The sequence below is a fragment of the Macaca thibetana genome, chromosome 1 (genome assembly GCF_024542745.1).
Source record: "Macaca thibetana thibetana isolate TM-01 chromosome 1, ASM2454274v1, whole genome shotgun sequence".
In the NCBI taxonomy this organism is placed as follows: Eukaryota; Metazoa; Chordata; class Mammalia; order Primates; family Cercopithecidae; genus Macaca; species Macaca thibetana.
Genome location: NC_065578.1, coordinates 111,815,712 through 111,843,264, shown reverse-complemented (window position 1 = coordinate 111,843,264; position 27,553 = coordinate 111,815,712). Strand labels below are relative to the sequence as shown.

The 27,553-nt window shown below is 49.2% G+C and overlaps 1 protein-coding gene across 1 annotated transcript; it reads right to left on the bottom strand.

Annotated features, from left to right (window-relative positions):
- Positions 1-326: 326 nt before the first annotated feature.
- WNT2B (Wnt family member 2B) lies at positions 327-13,512 on the bottom strand. Its single transcript, XM_050747570.1, has 5 exons — positions 12,816-13,512; positions 6,867-7,087; positions 5,544-5,821; positions 4,575-4,839; positions 327-1,337 (listed from the first exon to the last, which is right to left on the bottom strand). Exons 1-5 carry the CDS (start codon positions 12,995-12,997, stop codon positions 1,108-1,110), a joined length of 1,176 nt encoding a protein of 391 aa, XP_050603527.1. The 5' UTR covers positions 12,998-13,512; the 3' UTR covers positions 327-1,107.
- Positions 13,513-27,553: the final 14,041 nt, after the last annotated feature.

Here is a 27,553-nt window from a genome sequence, read left to right as displayed (position 1 = left end):
TAAAGATTTGTTGAGTAAATGGAGGAAGGCTGCCTTCTGTGTATCATTTTGGCCCCAACCCGTAGCACTCCTTCCCACTGTAGCCACTGACTCCTGCTCCCAGCTTCAAAGGCTAGGATCCTCTCATAAAGAAATACCAAAGCCAGAGATCCCTACCTTCCTAATATGTACTTTTGCCTCATGTGGGCCCTTGAGATCAGACCTGCTTTCCTGCTCTCCCACCATCCATGAGTTGCCTATCTTTTACTCCGTGTTTCCCCAAATCTGGCTAACCTACAGAGTAATGCATGGAAAAACAAACAAACAAACACAAGGCCTGGCCAGACTTACTATATTACTCTATCCTAGGAGTGTTCTCGGGTGTTCTAATGATCTGTTAAGCATGGGAACCACTGCATTCCACCTCAGTTTGAACAGGCAGCAAGTAAGCAAAAGAGGCAGTGCTGTCCAATATAGGTTGAGAATGGTAGAGAGAAAAAGACAGAATGAATATGTGTTTGTATAGTTATGATTCTTTTTCTTCTACAAAACACAGCAGTTTATAAACATATGAGCATGTGAATGGAACCTTGTCCACTATGGCTAACATCTCAGGCTCTCAATAATAGAATGTGGTAGCCTAAGATTTTCTTTTGGGGTACCAGGTAGTTCTGCTCAAACTGACTTCAGAGAACAGGCATGTCATTCATCTTTGTCCCATCTAACTTTGGCCAGGTAGAAACAAAAAGAAGCTCTCTACAGGTACCCTTCCTCTTGCACACCAAGGAAGTATCAGGAAGCTGGTGCAAAGGAAAGAAAAAAGGAGCCTCAACTACATACTTTAGTGCAACTCATTTCACTCTAAAGACCCTCTATCTCTTCTACTCTCCCTTCAAATCTCCAGAGTGGGAAATCAGGGAGCTTGCTCAGTTTCTTATATCCCCTGACAACTCCTTCCCAGGGCTAAGGAACCAGCCAGGACACCATGGTCCCTATGGATTACTCTCTACATCCTTAAACAGAAGCTGTAGCAGCCCAGGGTGGAGGGTGGAGGAAGGTGTGCATGCAAGGATCTTGTGCTTTTGAGTTGAGAGGCTTGAATTGGAGGGATGCGTGAGGTATCTGTGTTCAGGTCTGGTCCAGCCACTCTGCCTTCTTGGGGGCCTTGCAAGTATGGACGTCCACAGTATTTCTGCATTCCTTGCACCGTACAGCACAGCACCAGTGGAATTTGCACTCACACTGGGTAACACGGGTGACTCGAGTTGTGTCATACCCTCGGCCACAGCACATGATTTCACAACCGTCTGTTCCTTTTGATGTCTTGCTGCAGACACGGCCTGCAGTGCCTAGGGAACCTGGGTTGGGAAAGAGAGGGAGTGAGAACAAAGTTATCTCTTCAGCTGCCCTGGATACCCTTGCCCACATTCTCAGAAGGAAGACATAAAGAATCGCTTTTTTGGGCTGAGCACAGTGGCTCACTCATGCCTGTAATCCCAGCACTTTGGAAGGCTGAGGCAGGAGGAATGCTTGAGTCCAGGAGTTCAAGACCAGCCTGGGAAACATAGCAAGCCCTGCCTCTACAAAAACTTAAAAAATTAGCCAGGTGCCGTGGGCATGAGCCTGTAGTCCCAGCTACTTAGGAGGCTGAGGTGGGAGTAACACTTGAGGCTGGGAGGTCGAGGCTGCAGTGAGCCGAGATTGCACCACTGCACTCTAGCCCTGGTGACAGTGAAACTCTGTCTCCAAAAAAAAAAAAAAAAAAAAAAAAAGCATGGGCTCTGACATCATATTGTCTGGATTCAAATCCCAGTTCTACCACTCTTAGTTGTGTGATTTAGTCAAAATGAAACATTAACTTAGTTTCTCATATGAAAATAAGCACAATAATAGATTGTTAGATATAATCTCTGTTCATCTGAAGAGGTGAACTGATTACCATGACTGGCTGCAGGCATATTCCTAAGTAATATCCCTTGTATTATCATTATTATTATTATTATTATTATTATCCCTAAGCATTATCCCTTCCCCTTACAGTGGAAACTCTAGGATAGGGATCATGTTTTCCCCATGCATAGGGAATGCTTAGAACCTCATTCTGACTGATTTTAGCAAAAGAGATCCTGCCAACAGATCATAAAATCAATAGACTTTTGGATGAGTTGGGCCCATCAGAGCATCTACTCCAACCTTTTCCATGGTTAATAAGGATCCAGAGATAGGAAAGTAACTAGCCTAGGTTCAAAACGGAGAATAGATTAACTGATTTCTACAGCATTAGTCTCCACATGCCACTGGGATAGGGGAGGAAAATGTTAGAACTTCTATGTTTTTTTATCTCATCAATTTAAAATATTGATGTATGTTTTCTAACATACATATTCATATAGGGGAACACAGATATAAATAAATATACATATAATGGAGATATATGCTCAAATTGTTTTAATGATAGGAGTAAAGGATCCAGAATGTCAGGAGACCACTGCTCTGGAATGTGGGCTGACTAGGTCTACTGTGTATGTTAGTCTCCTAACTCCAAGGGCTGGGTCTTAAGTCCTCTTGGGCACCAAAAGCCCCTTCTACACTGTGGAGCTGTGCTGTCCAGGGTAGCAGCCACTAGTCACATATTGTCTTTTACATCTAAATTAATGAAAATTAAGTAAACTAAAAAATGTAGCTCCTCAGTCACACTAGCTATATTCCAAGTTCTCAGTAATCACATGTGGCTAGTTGCTACTGTATTGGACAACACAGATAGGAAAACATTTCTATCACCACAGAAACTTCAACTGGACTCTACTGCTTTGGAGGGAATTCCTGGCTCCATATTCTTTCTGGGATGACTTATATTCTTTGAATTCCAGGCCCCGCTTTGGGTTTTAGGAGGCCTAATTTTATGCCTGTGAGAAAAACCAACACACATTTGACTTATCCTCCCTCCTGACTCCAAAGTTCCTTCCCTAAAGGTGTATTTTCAGTATGGCAGGGTAGGCTTACACCTAAGATATTATGGAATTATTTCTAGGTATCCAGAGAGTAACCCTCTGAATTAGACCAACTGGGAGGAAAGTATACTTAGTGGCAGGAAATCACTGGGAAAATCAGGAGGACTCCGACTTTTTTTCTTCTAGCACCCTACAAGGTATACAGACTATTTTCTTCATTAATTGCGTAGAGCCCCTTCCTGTTTCTATGCCCAATTTTACTCCAAGCCACTTGACTCTTCCAGGAATGACAGTGATGGGTGAAAACAAACAGTACCGAAGATAACTGAGGTTTTTTGGCTCCACTTCACCCAAGTCCTGACTGCTGAGCCTGTAGAAAAGAGCCTGGGAGCCCCATGACAATAACCAGAGGAGAAGAGTTCTGCTGCATTGCATGTTCCTAGTTTAACCTATCTGAACCCGAAATGTGAGCCAGGATGGTAACTTTCATTCCCTTGGGGAAAAACCATATCACCTTCCAGCACCTCCAAGAATCCCACCACAAATACCTCGAACAGACTGAAAAACAACCATTTGCAGCTTTACCTGCCTTTGGTAGGGATCTCTCCTTCGTTTCTTTTTCAGCTCTGTTTCAGAATCTTCAATGGCAGGACACTGGATAAAACCTTTCAAGGACATCTTTCTAGCTTTAATCTCCCTTACAGGGAACTTTTACCCAGCAGATTGGTCTGTTCGCTGTCCCTGGAACAGGTCATGTGCTTTCCCACCTACTACTCTGATAAGAAATTGCCCACTCTTCTCTCAAGCTATCCAGATACTCCCTATGCTGCAAGGAGCAGCTTAAATTCTACAGTTTCTTTTTTTTTCCCTACATTTTCAAATAAACTTTTTTTTTTTTTTTTTTGAGACGGAGTCTCGCTCTGCCGCCCAGGCTGGAGTGCAATGGCCGGATCTCAGTTCACTGCAAGCTCCGCCTCCCGGGTTCACGCCATTCTCCTGCCTCAGCCTCCCGAGTAGCTGGGACTACAGGCGCCCGTCACCTCGCCCGGCTAGTTTTTTGTATTTTTTAGTAGAGACAGGGTTTCACCGTGTTAGCCAGGATGGTCTCGATCTCCTGACCTCGTGATCCGCCCGTCTCGGCCTCCCAAAGTGCTGGGATTACAGGCTTGAGCCACCGCGCCCGGCCTCAAATAAACTTTTATTGATTTCTCCAATCAACTCTCTTTGCATTTGTCTACCCATTATGTCTCATTTCTTTAAGTAGATTGCAAAAAGCCAAAGGGTTAGGGCTGCATCTTATGTTTCTGTGTAGCCCACACATTGCTTAAAACTGAAAACAGGTAACTAAATTAAACATTCCCTGAATAATGCCTACTGTATCCCAGATGCTGGGATACAAAGGAGTGATGCATGACCTCAGGCCCCAAGGAGCTGAGTGACCTCCTGTCTACTTGGGCAGCACTGGGCCTGGTAGACTGAGGCATAAGTCAACAATCTCATGACCAGGTGTTCATGTGGGGAGGAAACTGCCTCCTCCCACAGCACCCCCTTCCCTAACTCCTGAGACTGAACAGACCATGATTAACCAGGGGTGCCTGCACTAAGAAGTGGGACTCCATGTCCCTGCCTGCCTTCCTTACTCACCTGCAGCCTTGTCCAAGACACAGTAATCTGGGGAGTTGTCAAAGTAGACAAGATCAGTCCGGGTGGCACGGCGATAGCCTTGGCGGGCTGCGGTGAAGTTGGCACCATCCTGCGTGGCCATCACCTGCACAGCCCCATCATAGCGCCGCCGCAGGTAATCACCTGTGCGGCGGAAATCTGAGAGCGCACGCCAGCAGGTGCGCAGAGTACAGGAACCACTCACGCCGTGGCACTTACACTCCAGCTTCAGAAACCGCCGCACAGCCTGGAGGAGGGGGAAGGCAGTTAAGGGAGAGGTAGCTGGTCAGGGCACATTTTAGTCATCTCTAGGGCCAAAAGGATGAGTGCTCTGAGATAGGCTGGCCCTGGCTGGCTGATTGAGCTCTTGGTTGTTCTCTCCCACATCAGATCCCACCCATTCTTCCTGATCAAGTTCAAGAAACTCTTTTTCCAGTAAATCTTCCTGGACCAACAGTGCTTTCCTTTTCATGACAGACAGCCCACTGAACTTTAGAGCCACAGGATTCTGTTCACGATAACAGTTTGCTTGCATATCCTCTACTTTTCACGTTTTAGAATGCCAGGTACCATGCCTTCTACTTTAGTAGTATGCCATTTTCCAGCATAGTACTAGGCACATAGAAGGCATTCAAATAGCAGGGAACTGACTAGAACAACCTCTTCTCCTCTCAGTCTTTATGAAAGCAGTTCTTTCCCTTCTTAAAAAGTTACTTCTTTTCTCCACCTTTTCCTACTTTCCACCTGTGTGAAGACTCTTCAGGCACCTGGTTGACCCTAGGCATTCCCAATCTCCCTTGCATTTAGTGCTCCTGTCCCAGGATGTTGGGGCTTTTGGAAGTGACCCAAAAGCCTTCAGCTCTTCCACTTTCACATTTATTTAGTCCATGGTCACACATACTGGTCACCCCCAGCAAATATGAGTGTACTTACACAGACATGAGTACTGACCGTGCGACCACAGCGGTTATTATGTAAGTTCATGAGGGCCCGGGCATCCTTAAGCCTCTTCTCCTTGGCATCCACGAAGGCCTTGGCAAAACGGACACCATAGTGGATGTTGTCACTGCAGCCACCCCAGTCAAAGTCCCCACGCTGGTCATGGTGTCGGCCACGGGTGTAGGGGTCACAGCTGCACACACTCAGTTCACCCTGGCTACAGGCACGAGTAATAGCATGGACTACCCCTGCTGATGAGATGGCATATACAAAAGCTGCTTCTCGGCTACCTAGAGAGAGAATTGTAGAGGTGTGCTTCAGGAAGGAGGCCCATGTCTGTCCCCTTCTTCAGCCCATACAACCTCTGACTCTGAAACCTCTTCCCTCCTTTTCTTTCCCAGAGTCACCCCTACACCCCCTTTATTCAAGGTGCCTTTCATTTCCAAGAGCATTCCCCAGAGTATCTGACCTCTTCCCCTCAGCCTTCACTACTCTCCATCCACTTCTTTGTATATCTGACCTTCTGAGCTGACCTATACTCTTGTTTCCTGCCAAATTCCCTGTGTCCATCCATTGAAAAGTCTCCTGGTGAATCATCCCCTCCCACTGAGTGCTAGCCCTGGCTCAGCTAAGCCTGCCTTAGTCCACATTCCAGGCCTTTTCAGGCCCACTCTGCTGGACAGTTCCCCCACAATGGAGACCCCAGCCCAGGGGTCAGCCTGTTTAGAGATCCATGCTACCTTCCCTTGCCTGCTTGGTCTCCCTCCCTGCTCTTGGAGACTGATGAATGATCGCCCCTGTATGCCTGACACCTCCAGATTCCCATTTTGTTCCCTTTCTCCTAGTTTACTGTCTAGCTCTATTTATCTTTTTTGCTGAGCTGAGGCCAAGCCACTGACTCTCCAAATATTTACATATCACCTTTCTGTTTATCTCTTGTTCCCATTACTGTAGTGCTGGGAGTGTTGGGGTGATGATAGTGATGGTGGTGTTAAGAACAGAGGGCCTATGGTAGACCTCAGCCTTACAGTACATGGTAGCCTCCCAAGCTGGGGATTGGAGAGGACAAGGAAAATGAGGGAGAAAGATGGAGGTTCTAGGGAATGCTTTATCTTGGTCTTGTCCCAGAGCACTAGGATTTAGAGGAGCCCCTGTCTACAAATCTAAGGTGCTAAGAGTCTGTTCCCAATTATATCCTGGGCTGTGCCCACAATTCTTCCTCTGATTATGAAACAGTGTGTGGGAGAGGAGAGGGGAGATCTTTCCTACCCTTTCCACTCACCACCCCCAGCACAGAAAGGGAAGGAGTTGACACAGAATGGAAGAGGCCCCTACTTCTGAGCATGACACGGCCAAAGACGGTGTGGTCCCGGTCCAGGGTGGTACAGTTCCAGCGGTGGTGGCGGAATTGGTGCTGACACTCTCGGATCCACTCTCGGGCACCCTCGCCCACTGAACGCATGATGTCTGGGTAACGCTGGCACAGCTGCCGCTGCCGGCTCACCAAACCAGGGATATTGTCACAGATCACTCGTGCCCCCAGTGCCCCAATGTACCTGCAAGGCGGAGATGGCCCTGTCAGAACATCCCAGCCCTTTTTCTGCATTGGAAGGGAATAAGGAAGGGGTACGTTTAGCATCCAGACCTTGAAGAGATTCTGTCCCCTCTCCCTAACCCACATTCCATAAAGCTGATGAGTAGAACCATTTCCCACAGTTCGGAAGAAGTATAGTTATACAGTTGCAGAGAGAGTAATTGAGTGGCCTCCCACCATCACCAGTTCCCCAGCCAAAGGCCAAAGTGACACACACTCCCAGAACACAGGCTAGGCATGTGTCACATACACAGAAGCTGTGGGCATGTCACACAAACTCATTGTTTATTTAATAAACATTAAGAGCTTCATGGAAACATAAACTAACAAAATAAGGATCTGAGACAACACTCTTATGCTCCCATTAACAGGGGTGTCCTGCATGGCTGGTCCACGAAGATATGGTTTGACAGCAGGGGAACGGTGACAGGGAGGGGCTCGTGGGAAGAGACATAGTGAGCAATTTGAGTAATGTTTACAGCTCTAGTCAGACCCGTGGAGCTAAAAAAAATCCTCATTCCCAATTGTGAGGTCTGGGGAGGAAGATCCCACCCTCTACTCTCCTCCTCAAACCCTTTATTTCCAGGCCCCAGGACCTTTTTTTTTTTTTTTTTTTTTTTTTGAGACTGAGTCTGGCTCTGTCACCCAGGCTGGAGTGCAGTGGCCGGATCTCAGCTCACTGCAAGCTCCGCCTCCCGGGTTTATGCCATTCTCCTGCCTCAGCCTCCGGAGTAGCTGGGACCACAGGTGCCCGCCACCTCGCCCGGCTAGTTTTTTGTATTTTTTAGTAGAGACAGGGTTTCACCGTGTTAGCCAGGATGGTCCCGATCTCCTGACCTTGTGATCCGCCCGTCTCAGCCTCCCAAAGTGCTGGGATTACAGGCTTGAGCCACCGCGCCCGGCTAGGACCTTTCTTAACTAATGAACCTTTAAAACCATCTTCCCCAACCTGGACGGAACTGCACAGGCTGTTTGCAGTGGGAAGCCAAAGGCCAAGATAAGTAAGAGGGTGACTCTCCCCACACTCCAGTCTCCAGTCTGTCCAATATGAACAATTAAAAGAAGGTCAATTCAGATGGGCTACTAAAGAATAGGTGGGTTGCCAGAGTTATTATTGTTTCTCAAGGCAATATTTTCTCTTCACTAAGTTTTAACCCTGGATCCCACCACAAGCCTCAGGAAGAATATTTCAGAGAGAAAACAGGAGTATATCACCCATTTTCCCCAAAAGGCCACCAAATGAGATCTGACCCATTCGCCCACTTCCTTCGGCTCAACAGCCCAGCTCCATTCTCATTCTCCTTCTCTCCCTTTAACCCCATAGCACCTTCCTTGATGTGCTGGGAACTTTCTATTCTCCTGTCCAGAACGCATCAAAGGGCTGTCCTCCCTCCCTTTTTTGAACAGGTGGGGGCCATGGAGAGCAACTGCTACTGCGGACAGAAAAGACTTGGTTTGAGCTATGAATGAGCCTGTGGTTTGGGAACAGCCCCAAAATGGGCCTAGAAGTGGGTGAGGAGAAGGGAGGGCAGCTGGTGTGGGGAGGGGAAAAGCTAGACTGCCCTGGGCTCTGTGTCCCCCCCTACTGCCCCCCCGCATTCCCACAGCCGGCCCTCACCCACAGACTGGATCACCACTGGTGACACCAACTCAAACAAACACAAGGAGGGCTGATACTTGCCTCTTCGGGAACTCAGCAGGGCTGATGGGGCCCATCTGTCCCGGGGAAGGGGTGAGAGGGCTGGCCCTCCCCTAACAAATCCCATGGAATCAGCATCCCCAGCACTGTCCATCAGGGCAACAGCTTCCAGGAACAAACAAAATAAACACCCCAGACAGGGCCAGGCCGGAAAGGGCTGCCTGACGCACAGCCCAGAGTTACACCCACTGCTGTGGTGCTTTGTTTGGAGAATCAAGACCGTTGGAGTTGGAGCTTGTCCCTGTCTCACCACTGTTCAGCTTCCCTAATTCAGCCCAAGTACTGCTCTAGGCAATGGGTGTTTGTTGTTTTTTTTTTTTTTTTTTCCTACTGGGGCTTGGGTGAGGAGGGTTGGATGGGAATGACAGACCAATAACCCAGCCCTCGTGAGACAGTCTGGAGTGGGGCAGGCCAAACTCGGGCAAAAAGTCCTTCTTGTGGTCTGACTTAAGTCCATTCTGCTGCAGCCCACATAGGTCCTTTTTATTACATCCTCACTGAGTGTGGGAACATCTGTTCAGTATCTAAGATGGGAAGATAATTAAGCGTCTCTATTACCACCCTTACTCCACTATGTAATGGCCTCAAGACGCCACAGAGCAAGGCACTTGCTTGCTCTCCAGCAGTCAGCCCCTTGTAGTTAGTGTAGGAGGCCTCCAATAAAGCTGAGCCTGAGGCTAACCCCATCTTCCTCTCAGTTCAACACCAGACTGCAAAATGCCTACCATGTGCCAAGCACTGAGCTCAGATGTTAGGGATACAAAGATATTTAAGGCATCTCCCACCTCATGGTCTGGTAGAGTGTTAGATGCCCCGACTCTAGCTTTGTTTTTTCCTTCTGGAAGTTCTTCACTTCCTTCCCAGCTTCCTGCCCCAGAATGCTTCTCTTCACCTGCTTTTGGACAATTCACATCCCTTCATTTGACAAAGTGAAGCATACACTACTCTAGCCCCTTGCTACTCAAAGCGTGGTCCCCAGAACAGCAGTATCTGTATTATAGATACAGATACTGTATCTATACAGTATCAGAATCCTACCATATCAGAATCTGCATTTCACCAAGATCCCCACATGGTTTGGATGCACTGCTCCACAAAGGCAGGGCTTTTTGTCAGTTTTGTTCACTTCAGTATCCCCAGTACTGAGAACAGTGCCTGACACATAGTAGGTATGCAATCACTATAATAAACACCTAACTGTTCTGATTTATCCCCAACTCCCTTCTCCCTCTAGTCAGCCATAAACTCCCATTTCCATCACAGCTTTACTTGTCAACAGTTGCCAGCCTATCTGCAGATGTTTTATGTTTGTATATTAAAGACACAAATGGGCCAAGGATCCACTTTTTTTTTCTTTCCTCCTTTCGTGTACAGCCCCTAGTGTACATGGTTCAGCCCACCACATATAGGACTTTGAACAAAGGGATAACACTATTAGCCTCCATGAATCTGCTCTTAATGCATCACTTTCATTTGTGAAATAAGGATGATAATTATAGAACTTATCTCACTGGATTATTTCAGATTGTGAAATAACTGGATTATTTCAGATTGACAAAGATCATGCTCATAAGGTGTTTGGCCATAGTACCTGAAGCTCAGTAAGGGCTTATTAAAAGCAACTGCTGTTGCTAACAGTAATGCTAACAATATGACACCACTTTGTGTTTCTCTCCCTTTGTGAGCTTATGAACACAATCCTGTTCTCGTGATTCCCTACATCCAACACCCTACAGAATGCAAAATGGAACAGGAAAGCCCATGCCGGACCCCCCTATTTCTTGGTCTGTTTAGGATAGATAGAGGGAGGGCAGTGGTTAGAGAGTAACGGGAAGAATCTCAAGCTATAAGAAAAATCCAACTATTAACTGGTGAAAATGATGGCCTTCTGCTCCAGAGTGGAACATGGACGCACCAGAGTCAACACGCATTTCTCTTCCACGGGTTGTACGAACATCAGTCTTGCTGGTTTTTTCCTAAGAGAAAAGCTTGGGGGCTTAGCCTGCCTTTAGAAGGTAGCTTTTCACCTTATCCCACAAGTGGTGATCACTGAGGCAGGCATCTGGGCCTGTAACTATGACAGGTGTAGAGCAAGGAGGCTGAAACAACCTCTGTACGCACTTCCCAACCTGGCCCTGTTGCAGCCTTCCTCCTTTTCACAAGGGCTGCTAAGTCACTCTGTGTGTCACCTCCCTCCCTCCCTAGCTCTTTCACCCAGGAATTTTTTCCAGAATCTTTAATATGAACCACATCAGGGGACGGTAGTAGAGGGAGAAAGGAAAAGGGAGAAGGAGTAGTCAAGGGTACAAAATGGGGACTGGGAAGACCCCCATTTGGGTCTTTAGGAACCGCTGCCAGGATGCTGAAATTACCAGAGTGACACTTCCTCACCCAAACGCCAATTGGTCCCCCAGACTACATCCCAAACTGGTAAGAAGCGATCAAGAGTCCCAAAAAGCAAACTGCCATCTGGGCCAGATAAAGATGGGCAGTGGTCACTTCACGTTATCTCAACAAAGACCCTAAAGATGCCAAGTCCCCAGCCAGACCAAGCTCATGAAGGCAAAAGGTGGCTTTGATCTCACTCAAAACTTTGAAAGGTTTTTCTCATCCCCCTTCTCCCCTTTCCCTTTCTAAAAGAATGTTTCAAGCCAGATGTAAGATATAGGCCTCTCTGTTCCCCCATCCAGAACCCCCCCTCCCAGCCTTCCCCAACACTACAGAGATTAAAAAAAAAAATCCAAAAGAGAGATTTTTCTGAAACAGGAAAACAGGGAGTGGGGGTTGGGATGAGGAGAGACGCATCTTGAAATGATAGGAATCTGCAGCCCAAGCTGGCGGCCCCTCGGCCAGCTACCCCTCACCCTTCAGCCAAGATTCCAAGTCAAGAGAAGAAAAGCCACAGGGTGCAAGGGGAGAAGAGACTACACTTGGGGGAGGGGGGCTTACACGGGAAAAAGAACGGAGTTAGGAAAGGAAGGGGGGCACTGCATGGTGGAGAGGGGCAATAGCCCACTCCAACAGGCCAGTTTGATTGCGGGGTGAAGAGGAAAGACTGAGTCTTTTCTAGGTTCAACTCTCCCTGCCTTGCCCTCTCCCCAGAGTGGGGAAGAAGAGAAAGCAGCTCCTTCTCCTACGGGAAGGTGATGAGTGCCATCCAAGGAATAGTGGGCAGGGAGGATTCTAAAAAGAACAGACACCAGACATCCAGTGGATCTGTAACGCCTTTTTGCCTCATCTGCCCTCTTGTGAAGTGTCTGGAGTCTAGGGCCTGCAAGAAATCTGGGGAGGGGTTCTCTTAGTACCTTTGGACTCCGCAGCCCTCTGGCTCTTGGAGGGGAGAAATGGGAGATAGGAAAGAATAGGAAGAAGGGAGGGAGACAAATTTTCCAAGTGACAGCCTCAAAACGGTGGCCAAAGACAAACGCCTAGATAATGCAAACCCATGCATTTTGTTTTAATTGTGGGAGCTAATGGGGTAAATTTTGCCTCGATTCCATTTCTAAGACTCGGCTGGGTGCTGCTGCCTCACCAAAGCCTTCCTGTGGTATGGGTGGGCTAGACTAGCGAGCTGCCCCTTTCTCCACCTCTCAGAGGGCGACCTTAGACGTTTGGGGCCCCGGCGAAGCTACTGCGGCCCCTGGAAGGTCATTGGTTCCTTGAACTCACCCTGAGGGAAACTCGGAAGGTAGCTTCTGCCCTAAGGAGCTTGAGCTGAAATAGAGGGGGTACAGCACACGGAGGCCTAAGGAGCCGCGACCACCGGGCGTCCTGGCTCCAAATGCCCCGCGCCTTTCTCACCAGGCGTGTAAGACGCGGCGCCTCACCCTCCCGCCACTCCGGGACTTCAGATTTCAGTGACAGTCCTGCCCGAATGTTCTCCAACTCTGTCGAAGCGACAGCCTGGTCCAGTGAGCAGCCAATCCCTCCAGGCGCCTCCGGGCCTCTCCTACCAAGCGCCTCACCCGCCCAGCCTAAGAGCCCCACTTACCACCAGGACGTGTCTACGCGGGCCGGCAGCGTCAGCAGCAGCAGGAGCAGAAGGCAGGCAAGACCTAGGCGGGCCGAAGCCCGGGAGCCGTCGGGGGCCGCAGGCGAGGGCACAGGGACCGGGGCGCGGGCGCGCCGAAGCGGGAGCTGCGCAGCTTCCTCCGCACCACCCGGTCTCAGCATAGCTCCCCGAAGACTCCCGCCGCGCAGCCCGGAGGGGCGTGGACGGGGCACCTTCTAGGGGTACTCACGCTGCTCCTACCTCACCCCCCTGGGGGGCCATGGGGTTCGCCGGCGGCTGGGGACCTAGGGTCACCTGGGGTCCAGAGCCCGGGAGCAGGGTCCCAGAGAGGGGCGCAAGTTGTAGTGTCCGGAAGCCGACGACGGCGCGCCGAACCCGGGATCTGGGGCCCGCTGCCTGAGCACCGGGTGCGATGTCAGGGGGTCTGCGGCGCAGAAGGGAGCTGCGGGCCTAGTGTGCGGACAGCCCCTTCGGCCGCGGGCTCTCATTGGACGGGGCGGGGCGGGGCCGAGGCCGGGGACACGCGCGGCCCTTAGGGCGGCTCCGCCCGCGCCAAGCCCGGGGCGCTCCGCGGCGCCCTAGGTGTAGCGGCCGCCTCCGCCCCTCGGGGCTCCAGCGCGCCACCGCACCGCTCCCCCACCTGCTCCCGCGCGCTGCGACGGGGCGCCGCGGCTCCCTCCTGCGCCCGGAGCGCCCAGTCCCTGCCGACACCGCGCCACCGGGTCCTAGCGCCCTTCAATCGGCAGCCCCACTTCTGTGGGTGACGGCCAGGCTGGCGGAACAAGGGGATGCGGGCACTTCCCTCCTGTCCCCAACCTACAGTGACACTGGCGCTGAGCACGAAGGATGCACTCATTTCCTCCATCCTTGCGCTTCTGTGAAATGGGTGGAGTCCCCGCCACCGGGAGTTGGGGGTCTTGACTACCTTTTCAACACTGCCTACAGGGGCGCCGTGGGCAGTCGGCTTCGGGCAGGGGATGCTTTCAGCTAGAGCTCATCGCCCTGCTTCCTCCGACCCACTGCACCCCCCACCCCCAACGCATCACGTTTAGACCTGGCTCCTGCCTGCCCGGCCTGCGCGGCCCGGGTGCTTTTCTTTACGGACCGGGAATCGACTGCCGACGTTAAGGGGGCACCTGCGGACTCCCCGCCCCTTACGCCCGGGCTCGGCGGAGCTCAGTCTCTCCCCGCTCCCCCTCTGTGCCTCGGTCCTCCACCCTCTCGGGCGGGGCTGAGAGTATGAAAGAATCAGAAACAGCTGGGAGGTTTTCCCGCACCAGAGGCCAGGGTGGGGGTCCTGCTGAGAGGGTGGAAGCCCTGGAGCTTTTTCCCTCCTTCGCCTTCCCATCGTGCCTCCTCCCCACTGCTCTCTCACTCTCCCTCCGCCCGCAGATCGCCTGGGGGCGTGGTAAATCGGGAAGGGGTGGGGAGGTGCAGTCTGCCGTAAGTGACTCTCCTCTCCCCACTACCCCAACCCTCAAACCTCCCAGGATAGCAGGTACAGCCCCTGCGGGCACAGTGGCCCTTGGAACTAAAATTCTTTTTAAAATCCTTGGCCTTCCAACTTCGAGAGTTCAGAGTTCACCTGGGGTCCCGCTCCAGTCCCTTCTTCAGCCTCAGTTTCTCCCCACCTCGCAGGTGTCTTTCCTGCCTCCTCATGTGATTTTAAAGTCCTGGTGTAAACAACTAACTAGTTACTGCCGACGCTCCCCAACCCCAAATTCACTGTCAGTCCTTGGCTGGGGGTTGGGGGCGGTGGTGGCCTTAGAGGTGCCTCCCGAGTGTAAGCAGATGGGGTGCAGCTGGCTTAGGTTCAGAGGAACCTAAAGTTTTCTCGAGAGGGGCAGGTGGGAGAGGAATGAGCCCAGGCTCATTATTGGTTGGGCCCCTTTCCTTGGACCACTCTTTCACCTCCTCCCTGCCTGGCCCCCTCCCGACACAGGGCAGACATCTCAGAGACAGAGATAGTGGAGATGGTTTCAGAGGAACTTTTATCCTATCTCCCACCGCCTCCTAGTCCTAGCGCCCCTCACTCTGCAGCCCCATCTTCTGTGGGTGATGGCCAGGCGGGCAGAGCGGGAAGGAGCTGCAAGCACTTCTCTCCTGTCCCCAACCTACAGTGACACTCCTTTACCCCCACTTTCTGTGGTAAGGTGCTGAGTGCATTCATTGATTCAACAAATACTTATTTCCTATCACATGCTGGGACTGTGCTAGGCATTAGGGGCACATTGGTGAACAATCTATGCCCTCATGGAGTTTGCATTCTATTGCAGGAGGATAGACCGTAAACAATAAACATCAGAAGTAAAACAGAGCATGTTAGAAAGTAGTAAGTGCAGTGGTAAAGAGAGCACAATCAAGGGGATGGTTACAGTTGCAACTAGGATGATCAGGGTAGGCCTCATTAAGGTGACATTCAAGCAGAGATTTGAAGGAGGTGAGGAAATGAGCCAGGCAGCTTCCTGGTGAAGAGCATCCCAAGCCGAGTGCAGAGCCGGTACAGGGACCCAAAGGCAGGAGTGGGCTGGTGTATGAGGGCTATCGAAAAGGCCACCCAGCTGGAGCGGAGTGTGCCACGGAGGAAGAGAATTCAGATGAGTCCCTGAGGTGCTCCAAGTCATGAATGGGAGGCAGTGCTCCCCACTTGGGTGGAAAGTGGGAGCTGGGCTGGGGTTGGATGGGAGTTGGAGTGGACTGAATACAGAGACCTCTCAGGGCCGACTTCCTGGCACAGAAACTGGGACTATATCCTTTGTGACCAACCAGCTAACTTGTTTTCTTCCCCTTCTCTCCCTTTCTTTTTGTCAGGCGGGCTCCAGTTGGCCCGTCTATTTCCTTAGAAAGGCACAGACGCTGTGCCTAGTTTTCCTGAGAGGGGCAGGTGGGAGAGGAATGAGCCCAGGCTCATTCTTGGCTGGGCCCCTTTCCTTGGACCACTCTTTCACCTCCTCCCAGCCCGGCCCCATCCCGACACAGGGCAGTCTTGGAGCTCCAGCAGCCTCTCCCAGACTCCCCTGTGTGTTTAGACCTGGGTGTGACTCTGGCCCTGTGTTTATTTCTACATATGGGCCTGGGGTTGGTGGGAAGAGCGGGGAGAGAGAAAGTTGGCTGAATATGATCACATCAGCCCTAACCTAGAGTGGACTCGCCCACATGAGCCCCCAAATCACTTCAGAGGCCCCTTCTTTGGCCTGAGCTGTCTTTATAGTCAAGTGGGACTGTGTCTTGGCACAACACAGATGCTCAAGTATTAAAGCATGTTTTTGAGGCCCAGGCTTGGTGACTTACGCCTATAATCCCAGCACATTGGGAGGCCGAGGTGGGAGGATGGCTGGAGCACAGGAGTTAGAGACTAGCCTATTCAATACGGTGAGACCCCCCAAAAATTTTTAAATTACTCAGGTGTGGTCACGCACACCTGTGATCCCAGCTACTTGAGAGACTGAGGCAACAGGATAGTTTACGCCCAGGAGGTCAAGGCTGCAGTGAGGCATGAATGCACCACTGCACTCCATCCTGGGCAACAGAGTGAGACCCTGTCTCAAAATAAATAAATAGAAATTTAAAAAAAATTAAAAGCATGTTTCTGAGCTGAAGGGCGGTGGGGGCCAGGGGCAGGGGGTGGCCAGAAACATCAGCAGCTCTGAGAGGGAAGGAAGTGGGTGAGGGGACTAGATTTCTCTCTAAGGTTTACAAGTCACCTCTGCCCCCAGAGTGGACAACCTAGGCTGGGGCTTGGCTCCTGCTGCTGCTTCGTCCCCTCTCCTCTGAGTCCCCCGCTCCCCAGGAGGAATTCCAGGCTGCAGGAGCCAGCTGACTGCAAGAGCTGCACTCAACCACTTAACTAGAGAACAAATATGGAGCCAGAGAAGAGGTTTTCTGGGATCTGCCTCTTTGGAGCTTCAAATCTCAAAATAAACTTCCAGTCTCAAGGTCCTAGACACTACTGGAGAGCTCAGCTCCTCACGCAAAGGCCTGTTGTGGGGCTGCCAGGCAGAGGGTCAAGGCCAGAGGCTCAAGCTAGCTCCTGACCTGCATCTTCATTTTATTCCACACTGTCATTCTCAGTTCTGGGAGCCAGAGGGAGGAGTCACTGGTCTGAGAGTTAAGTTCTGGTCTGTAGAACCCTGCATGGAGTCAAGTCAGCACTTACTGAGCACCTGCTGTGTGCCCAACACTGGCCAGGGTATCCTAAATAACAAGGAGCAAAAGGCATTACGCCCAAGGCATTTTCATGGAAATATAATAAAACTGTCTGCTGGTGGCACACTAGGCTCTGCTGAGGTTCAAGGGGCGTGCTGCAGACATGGTGAACTGTATCAGCAGAGACCTGAGGAAGAATCCCAGGTCCCCTCAAGGCTGCCAGGTCTACCCAGCCAGCAGAGTCGGGTCCACCCTCTTCCTCATAGTGGCACTAGAGCCTCCTTCTGTCCTTTCGAAAGTGGGTGACCAAAGAAGAAGGGTCCACTCTCACCCTTGATATCACCTTATGCTCTGCTCTCTCGTGGGGCAGAGTTAAGATTTCTCTTCACTCTGTTCTCAGCTATGCGTGGCTGAATGATTTTGAATTTTTGCTGGCCCTTGGATGGGAGGGGAGATGAGCTAAGGGGAGCTGGGGTGTGGGTAAACAGCTCTTACCCCGCCCTGCTCTATCCTCCAGAAGGCTCCCCTTCCCTGGGCCCCTTTGGCGATGACCTTCTCTTTTTCCCGGTGGGTGGGAGGTGGTGTGGATGGTAATGAGCAGAGAGAAAGGCCAAGAAGGGGCTGGGGGGAGGTTTGGATGGGAGTCAAGGAATTCCTGAGCCTGCTGCTTGCACAAGGGGCCCTGAGACGCCTTTCCTGAGATTTCTTTGCAAACCGAGGCAGGTCTTATTTGAAATAGGGCCAGGTTCACACAGGTAACTAATGCCTCACCTCTTGCCCTGCCACCCCATGCAGGTGTCTGGGGAAGTAAAGGAAGCTTGGGAGGAACCCAGGAGCTGTTAAAGGGCGGGGGGGGGGGGGGGGAGCAGGGAGGAGAGTGGGGATCCACGCTTTGTACACAGCCTGGCTGGCCTCTCCTTGGTATTTATGAGCTCTTAGGCGAGGCGTGGAACGTGTCTCAAAGAGGCCAGACCAAGAGGGCTTTGGAGGGAAGGAGCATCCAGCCCCAAACCAGGAAAGGGGGCTTGATGGACGAGGACCCCTTTCCTCACAGCTAGTGGCTAAACAGGGGCACAAACTGCTCCCCTGAGGACCAGGAAGAAAGGAAGAGAGGGATCTAAAGGGGAAGGAAGAGAGGAGGCTTGGGGAGGTGAGATGATGGGGGCAGGGAACGGGGGTGTCTGGAGCCTTTTGGCACTTTGGCTGTAATCAGACTGGAGCCAGGCGGTGGGCGGGCTGACGGCCATTCTGGGCGGGTGGCCCAGGTTCTGTGTGAGGCCAGTGGGTGTGCTGCTGGGATCCTGGGTGGTCACTGACCAGCCTCTCCCCAAGGGAGGGTTCCCAATCTGCCTGTATCACACAGGCTAAGCACTGAGCTCTCTTTCTCTCCCTACCACCTGTTCCGGGCCCTAGAATGATCTGGAAGTGAGAGTTGTTTCTATTGGACAAATATCTGCAGAGGGCATGGCCTGCCTCCCTCCCACTCTGCCTTCCTCAGTTCACTCTGCCTCTTGTTCTCACACTCTCCCCGTGTCTCTTCTCTGAGTCTCCATCTCACTGGCTCTCTCTCTGGCTCATGTTTCTGTCATTCTGCTTCTATTTGCATCTGTCTCTTGTGTTTATCTCCCTGTCTTCATTTGTCTCTCTGTGTCTCAGTTGGCCTGCCTCCCCCTCCCTGTCTGAATGCCTCTGTCCTTCTCTTTCTGAATCCCTGTCTCTTGCCTGTCTCCCTGTCAGATTGTGTCACTCCCTGTCTCTCCGTGTGTATCTCTCTGTATGAATCTGTATGACCGTTTGTCTTGCTCTTTCTTCATTCTCTCCACCTGTCTCTCCATGTCTTTTCTGACTCTCTGTGTCTTTCTCCGTCTCTCTGTGCATGTGTGTGTGGGTGCGCGCCCCTTATTTTCCTTGGTGTGAATCTTTGCTTTTGTCTTTGTCTCTTTCTTTCTCTTGCCCTCTCTCTGTCTCATACCTCCCCCTTGCAGCTCCTGCAACATGGTACAGGGAGCACTGGACCAGAAAAAGTCAGAAAACCTGAGGGTTTTTTCACCCAACTCAGCCATGCACTATTGGCATGACTCTGTAAATCACTTTCCCGGTTCAGGCCTCAGTTTCCCCACTGGTGAAACAAGTAGGGTAGAGATCTAGTTCCGTCTGTGGGACCGTCTTTCTGCTTCCTAAATGTGACCCTGAAGTCAGGACTGCAGTATCCTAGGGACTCCAGTGGAGTGGGGTCTCTGGTACTGTCAGCCAGCAGGCCCCCAAAGAAAGACTCCTCACTCCTTCACATCCTTACATATCAGGGTGGACAAGGTCCCTTTCTGGGGCCATGTCTGGGATACAAACCAGATTAGCTCATCTCTCTAATCCTCTTTGTGCTGGGGCCTCTGCCAGGCAGGGACACCCACAGCGCAGAGCAATGGTGTGTGTGTGAGTGTGTGTGCAGATTCTTGGAGAAGGCAGGACACTCAAAGTTCTCCTCCCTTTGTTACTCCCTCCTGCCTGAAAAGCTCAAATCAGCAGCCCTCACTGTGTAAGAAACATCATCAGACTTGAGCCAAGTCAGGTTTTCCATAGTCCCTGTCTGTAATCCCCTCTCCCCCAATTTCCTTCTCTATAGCCTCTCTAAAACTGGACCAATCATTTCAGCCGTCCTCCTGTTCCTGAAAAACCCAGAACCCACCCCCTCCTCCTCTCCTAACCCATGTGTTATGTGTGTATACTCTCCTCCAGTCATCACAGGACAAGGGTCTTTCTGTGAAAAGCCGGAGGGTGAGGCTGGGGACCGTGGACACGCAGGGTTGGAGGAGGGTGGGGAAAGCACTGGGCTTTACACCCCCAAGTCCGAGGCCTCCAGCCCTTCTCTGAGGTTTCCTTTGGAGAGGTCTCTCTTGCCTGATAAGATCAAAGCATTCCCTCTGTCAAATCATTACCTTATTTTCGAGGCAATTAGAGAACTTATTGTATCAATTAGCCGGGTCTCCAGCTTTAGCCGTTTATCGCTGCTCGTCTCTGTCTTGCAGAGGAAAGGGTCTGCCCGGCGCAGCCCTCCGGGCCAGAGAGGGAAGAGTGGGGTGCAGGGCAGGGCTCTGGCGGGCCCCAGGGCCGCGGCCCGGGGAGCTGTCCGGATGCTTTCAGCAGGGACCGGCAGCTGGAGGGCACCGAGACGCGCTCCCGAGAGGAGAGCTGGGCGGCTCCTCCCGGTGTCCGCGACGGCCGCAGGATCGCTCTCTCCCGCGGGCGCAGCACCTGCGCGCCGGAGTAGCCCGGGAGAGCGAGCCGCAGAGTGAGCGGAGACCGCTCAGGCCAGGCCTGGCCAGGGCCCCAGCCCCAGAGGAGAACGCTGAGCTTTAGCCAAGATGCCGGGCCCTTCCCGACTCGCGGGTGGGCGACTCGCCCTGTGAGCCGGGCGCCGCGCCGTGGCGTTCGCGGGAAAGGCATGGCAGCCTGAGCTTCGTCTTCTTGGGGACCCCCGCGTTTCAGACCGGGAGAAAACCTTAGGAGCGGGCGTGGCACGGAGAAGTGGGGGTTCCCAAGGGCCCGCGAGTGTGGCCTACTTTGCTTCTACCAGACCACAGCTCCCGCCTGCAGACGAGGCGCGCACACACACCGGGGATTTGGGTCAGCCAGAGGATCCCTAGAGCGGTGGTTCTCAAACATTTTGGTCTTAGGAGCTCTTTACACTCACACATTATCGAGGACCCCAAAGAGCTTTTGTTTATGTGGGTAATAGCTATCCATGTTAAAAATTAACATAAGGAAGAGCCAACTGAAAAGTTCCCAGTGGCCAAAACTGGACAATTTGGGCAACAAAATAAAATAGTTTTCGATTGTAACCCAAAGCATAACATTAAATATACATAAGTCCATGCTGATACAAATAAATGATTGAATGAATAAACAAATGGAAGAGAAGAGACAAATTTCCCATACAGACTTCCAAATAATGTATGTGGGTATTCTGCCCTGAAGGAGGTGAAATACAACTCCCTACCACTTAAGTGCGGACTATGCATTGTGACCTCTTTCCAAGCGTATAGTACAGACGGGGAGTGTGGAGGGGAAAAGCAACTTCACAGTGGAGAAAGCTGACAAATACAACCTCACTGCGTGATCAAGGTCAACATACCAGTGTCAGGTTGGTAGTATGTACCCTTGAAATGATACTATAAAACAACACTTTCCCTCTGTAGTCCTCCTCCCCATAACCCCGGTCTAATCATGAGAAAAACACCTGGTAAATTCCACCAGGAGGACATTCTATAAAATACCTGACTAGCACTCCTCAAAATTGTCAAGGTCATCAAAAACAAGGAAAGTCTGAGAAACTTACACAGCCAAGAGGCGCCTAAGGAGACATGACAAGTAAATGTAATATTATATCTTGGATAGGATCCTGCAAAAGGCAAAGGACATTGGGGAAAAACTGAGGAGTTCTGAACAAAGTATGGACTTCAGTTAATAATAATGTATTAGTATTGGTCCAGGATTGTGACAACTGTGCCATACATTTGTAGTGTAAGAAAGATGTTTATAATCAGGAAAACTGGGATATAAGGGCACTTTGTACTATCCTTGCAATTTTTCTGTAAATCTAAAGACTAAAATATAAGATTTTATTTTATTTTTATTTTTTGAGACAGGGCCTTGCTCTCTCGCCCAAGCTGGAGTGTAGTGGCACGATCATGGCTTGCCCTGAACCCCTGGGCTCAAGCCACCCTCCCTCCTTAGTCTCCTGATTAGCAGGGACTACAGGTATGCACCACCATGCCTAACTAATTTAAAAAAAAATTTTTTTTTTTAGAGACGAGGTCTCACTATGTTGCCCAGGCTGGTCTTGAACTCCTGGGCTAAAGCAATCCTCCTGCTTCAACCTCCCAACGTTCTGGGATTATAGGCATGAGCCACTGCACCTGGCTTTAAATGTATTTTATAAGATCAAAATGGAAACATTTAAAAATATTTATTTTAATTTTAATTTGTTTATTAGCAATAATAACCCCAATACTTGTTAATATTAATACCATATTTTTATGGGAAAATACCTATAATTTCCAAAACAAAAAGAGTGAAAAGAGTGGCATTATTTAACATTTTTGCAAATACTCTATCTTTAATGTCTGGCTTAATAGCAGAATTCTCTTATGTGCTTCTACATTCAGTCTGGTGTGATAATGTACCCTCTGGAAAACTCCATTGTACACCCATGAGAGAATGAGGGAAGCAAGAACAAATAACAGCTTAATATTACTATGAACCTCTTTGAGAGCCACTACCTTAGCAATCTTATCCATTACTGTGATTTGAGATCCTCAATTCAAAGTTCCTAAATTTGACATCTCTTGTGAGTTCTCTGATTATGCCTGTCATCATACACTCACTTTTTCCCCAACCATCTACCCTTTTAAGACTTCCTGGTTCATGTCAACATGACCATCGTGCCTCTGCTCATAGCAGCTTTGTGCAGTTAATGGTCAAGACATTCTACTCCCACTGTGCACAATTATTTAGTAATGAGACAGTTACTCCTCTTATTTCTCCTGAACATATTGAGAAGTGTTACAACTCCTAGAATAGTGAACAATAAATGATTGTTGGATGACTAGAAACGATTCTGGAGTCTGTGTTATTTTTCCTTCTGATGAAATATCTTCACCCCTGCATAGCAACCTGAGTTTCCACTATGCAATGATAACACTCTGATTTAGTAAGTACGTTTGACATTAAATATGTTAGCTATAGGGTTTTTGTACATGTTTTTTTAATCAAGTTGAGGAAGTTTACCACTATTCCTAGTTGATGAGAGTATCATGAATGGGTGTTGGGTTTTGCTGAATTTTGTTTTGCGTTTATTGATATGATCATGTGATTTTTCTTTTTTAGACTGTTAATGTGATAGGGTATATTAATTGATTTTCAAATGTTGAATCAGCCTTGCATATCTGGGATAAATCCCAGTTGGTGAATTCTTTTCATACATTATTGGACTTGATTTGCTTATATTTTGTGGATTTTTGCATCTGTGTTCATGAGAGATATTAGTCTGTAGTTTTCTTATAATGTCATTGTCTGGTTTTGGTATTACAGTAATGCTGGACTTATAGAATAAGTTAGGAAGTATTTCCTCTGCTTCTGTCTTCTGGAAGAGATTGTGGAGAGGTGCATTGTTTTGGTCTTAGTGGAAGTGGCTTTTTTTTTTTTTTTGAGACAGAGTCTTGCTCTGTCGTCCAGGCTGGAGTGCAGTGGCGCGATCTCGGCTCACTGCAACCTCCACCTCCCGGGTTCAAGCCATTCTCCTGCCTCAGCCTCCTTAGTAACTGGGATTACAGGCGCGCACCACCATGCCTGGCTAATTTTTGTATTTTTAGTAGAGACAGGGTTTCACCATATTGGTCAGGCTGGTCTCAAACTCCTGACCTCGTGATCCACCTGCCTCGGCCTCCCAAAGTGCTGGGATTACAGGTGTGAGCCACCGCGCCCAGCTGGAAAGCAGCTTTGAAACTGGGTAATGGATAGAGGCTGGAATGGTTTTGACATGAATGATGGAAAAACTTACATTGGTGTGAATGGAGGATTAAGGGTGATTCTATTACACTAAAGGCTCAGAAAAGAAGAGCTATGTAGGGAAAGCTTCTCTCTTAATGATTACCTAAGTGATCATGATCAGAATGCTGGTGCAAATATGGACAGTGAAGACTATTCTGATGAGGCCTCAGATGGAAATGAGAAACATTTGCCAATTTCCAATTGGAAACTGGAGGAAAGGCCATTTTTGTTACAAAGTGGCAAAGAACTTGGCGGTGTTATGTCCGTGTCCTAGAACTCAGTGGAAGGCAAAACTTAAGAGCGGTGAACTAGTGCAGCCATAAAAAAAATGAGATTGGCCGGGTGTGGTGGCTCAGGTCTGTAATCCCAGCACTTTGGGAGGCGGAGGTGGGTGGATCACCTGAGGTCAGGAGTTTGAGACCAGCCTGGCCAACATGGTGAAACCCTGTCTCTACTAAAAATACAAAAATTAGCCTGTAATCCCAGCTACTCAGGAGGCTGAGGCAGGAGAATCACTTGAGCCCAGGAGGTGGAGGTTGCAGTGAGCCGAGATGGCACCACTGCACTCCAGCCTGGGTGACAGAGTGAGACTCTGCCTCAAAAACAAAAACAAAAACAAAAAAAAGGAATGAGATCATGTCCTTTACAGGGACATGGGATGGAGCTGGAAGCCACCATTCTCTGCAAACTAACACAGGAACAGAAAAATAAACACTGCGTGTTCTCACTCATAAGTGGGAGTTGGACACAAGGAGGGGAACAACACACACCGGGGCCTATTGGGGGCTGGGAGGGAAAGGGGAGGGAGAGCGTTAGGACAAATATCTAACGCATGAGGGGCTTAAAATCTAGATGATGGGTTGACAGGTGCAGCAAACCACCATGGCACATGTATACCTATATAACAAACCTGCACATTCTGCACATGTATCCCAGAACTTAAAACAAACAAACAAACAAACAAACAAACAAACAAAAAAAAGAGTGGTGAACTAGGATATTTGGTGGAAGGAATCTCTAAGCAGCAAAGTGCTCAGGGTGCTACCTGCTTATAGTAAAATGCAAACCGAGAAACGATTTTAAGATGGAATTTCTTAATAAAAAAGAGAAGCAAAATGTAGAGATTTGGAAAATTCTCAGCCTCGCCATGTAAAGAATAAAAAGCATGTTTAGAGAGAAAACCAAAGGTGTGGCCAAGTGACTGTTTGATAAGATTAATAAGGATAGAAGGAAGTCAGGTGGTATTCATCAAGACAATGGGAGAATGACCCAAAGGCATTTTGGAGGTCTTTGTGGCTGCTGTGCCCATCACAGGCTTTGAGTGGTAGGGCCTTAGAAGCAGAATGGTATTGGGGGAGTGCCTAGGGCACCTGTGGGACCTCAGGATTTCCTGCCCAGGGCCATTTAAAATCTTTGCTATGCGAGCCTGGGTGCAGCTGGAAGACACAAGCCATAAACCTTGGCAGCGTCCACGTAGTGCTAATTCTGCAGGGTGCACAGTGCAAGAGCTGTGGAGGCATGGCTACCTCCATCTAGATTTGAAAGGATGCCTCAGACAACCCAGGGCCCGGGCAAAGACTTGCTGCAGGAACAGGGCTGCCACAGAGATCCCGCAGGAAGGCAATACCTAGTGGAATTGTGGGGGCAGGACCACCCCTGAGACCTCAGACCCATTGAGTCATGGACTTGCAATGCCAGCCTTGGGAAAGCCACAGGTACCCTATTCCAACCCATAGGAGCTGCTGTGTAGGCTGGGCCCAGCAAAACTGTGGGAGTGGGGCTGCTCAGGGGCTCGGGAGCCCAACTCCTGTGGGAAGTGTGTCTGGAAGGGAGGACATGGAGTCAAAGATTATTCTCCAGTCTTAGGATTTAATGTTGTTTGCCTTGGGTTTTAGACTTACTTGGGACCTGTTACTCCTTCTTTCTTATTGCTCCAGTTTGGACTAGAAATGTCAGTCCTGGGCTGAGCACAGTGTCTTACGCCTGTAATCCAGCACTTTGGGAGGCCGAGGCAGGTAGATCACCTGAGATCGGGAGTTGGAGACCAGCCTGACCAACATGGAGAAGCCCTGTCTCTACTAAAATTACAAAAGTAGCTGGGCGTAGTGGTACACGCCTGTAATCCCAGTTACTTGGGAGGCTGAGGCAGGAGAATTGCTTGAACCCAGGAGAAAGAGGTTGTGGTGATCTGAGATCGCACCATTGCACTCCAGCCTGGGCAACAAGAATGAAACTCTGTTTTAAAAAAAGAAAAAAAAAATAAGGAATGTCTGTCCTACACCTGTCCCACTGTTGTATTTTGGAAACACGTAAGTTGTTTGGTTTCGTAGGGTCACAGCTGGAGGGAAATTTGCCTCAGGATGGATCATGCATTGAGTCTCACTCATATGTGATTTAGATGAGACCGTGGACCTTAGACTTTTGAGTTGATGCTGGAATGAGTTAAGACTTTGGGGGTTGTTGGAATGGAATGAATGTTTTGCACATGGGAAGGACATGACTTTGTGGGGGCCAGAGGCAGAATGCGTCCCTTCTAAAATTTGAATGTGTACCTTCTAAAAGTCATGTTGAAACTTAGCCAGGAGTGCTGGCAAATGTCTGTAGTCCTAGCTACTCGGCTGGCTAAAGCAGGATGATTCCTCGAGCCCAGGAGGACGAGGCTTGCAGTGAGCTATGATTACACCCCCGTACTCTAGCCTGGACGACAGAGGGGGACCCTGTCTCTAAAACACAAAAACAAACACCCCCCATCCTCCATGGAATTCATGTTGAAACTTAATGGCACTATTAGTATGACACCATGAAAGGTGGGGCCTTCGGGAAGTCATTAAGTTATGAGGGTGGAGTCCTCATGAAACAGATTAGATGCCCTTATATAAGGGCTTGACAGAGGGAGTCTATCCTTTTTGCCCTTCTGCCATGTGAAGATCCAGCAGTCCTCCACTCTGGAGGATTCGGCGTTCAAGGCACCTGGCCCTCACCAGACAGGGAACCTACCAGCACCTTGATCTTGGACTTCCCAACCTGCAGAACTGTGAGACATAAATTTCTGTTCTTTATAAACTGCCCAATCTGTGCTATTTTATTACGGCAGCAAAACAGATGAAGATAGTGTTTTTGTTTATATTTGATTTCTTATAGACAACAAGTATTGTTGGGTCTTGTTATTTGATCACTCTGACAATCTCTGTCATCAAATTGGTGTATTCAGACCATTGTGGTTTAAAGTGATTATTGATACAGCTGGATTTATATCTAACATATTTGTTACTGTTTTCTGTTGTTGTTTTTGTTCTTTGTACCTATTTTTGTCTTCTGCTCTTTTATCTGCCTTTTGTGGTTTTAAATAAACATTTCATATGATTCAATTTTCCCTCCTTTCTTAGCATATTAGTTATACTTATTTTTTTACATTGCTTAGTGGTCAGAATAAACATTTATAACTAACCCAAATCCACTTTCAAATAATACTATACTGCTTCATCAGTAGGGTGAGTACCTGTAATAACAAAATAATACCAGCTCCTCCCTCTAACCCCTTGTATTATTTCTGTCATTTATTTCACTTGTACATAAGCATATGAATATATATAAGTATACATAATCAAATATACTGTTGCTATTTTTATTTTGAAGAAACTGTTATCTGTTAGAACAATTAAGAGTATGAAAAGAAAAGTTTTTGTTTCACCTTTACTTGTTCCTTCTCTGATGTTCTTTCTTCTTTTAAGTAGATCCAAGTTTCTGACCTATTATTTTGCTTCTCTCTAAAGAATTTATTTTAACATTTCTGGCAAGGCCAGTCCAATGGCAACAAATTCTCTTATTTTTTGTTTGTCTGAGACAGTCTTTACTTCACCTTCATTTTTAAAGGATAATTTCACATGGCACAGATTTCTAAAGTAGTGGTTTTTATCTCTCAACACTTTAAATATTTTACTCCAGCCTGGGCCCTTCTCTACAAAAGAAAGACTTTGTCTCTACAAAAATAAGATAAAATAATTAGCCAGGTGTAGTGGTGTGTG

What these genes read in the sequence shown, in the direction of transcription:
- WNT2B (XM_050747570.1), bottom strand. Translation starts at nt 12,997, where the DNA reads ATGCTGAGACCGGGTGGTGCGGAGGAAGCTGCGCAGCTCCCGCTTCGG. An exon ending in TGGCCGTGTCATGCTCAGAA is followed by an intron (nt 5,822 to 6,866) that starts GTAGGGGCCTCT and finishes TTCTCTCTCTAG; the next exon opens with GTAGCCGAGAAGCAGCTTTT. An exon ending in ATAACCGCTGTGGTCGCACG is followed by an intron (nt 4,840 to 5,543) that starts GTCAGTACTCAT and finishes CCCCTCCTCCAG; the next exon opens with GCTGTGCGGCGGTTTCTGAA.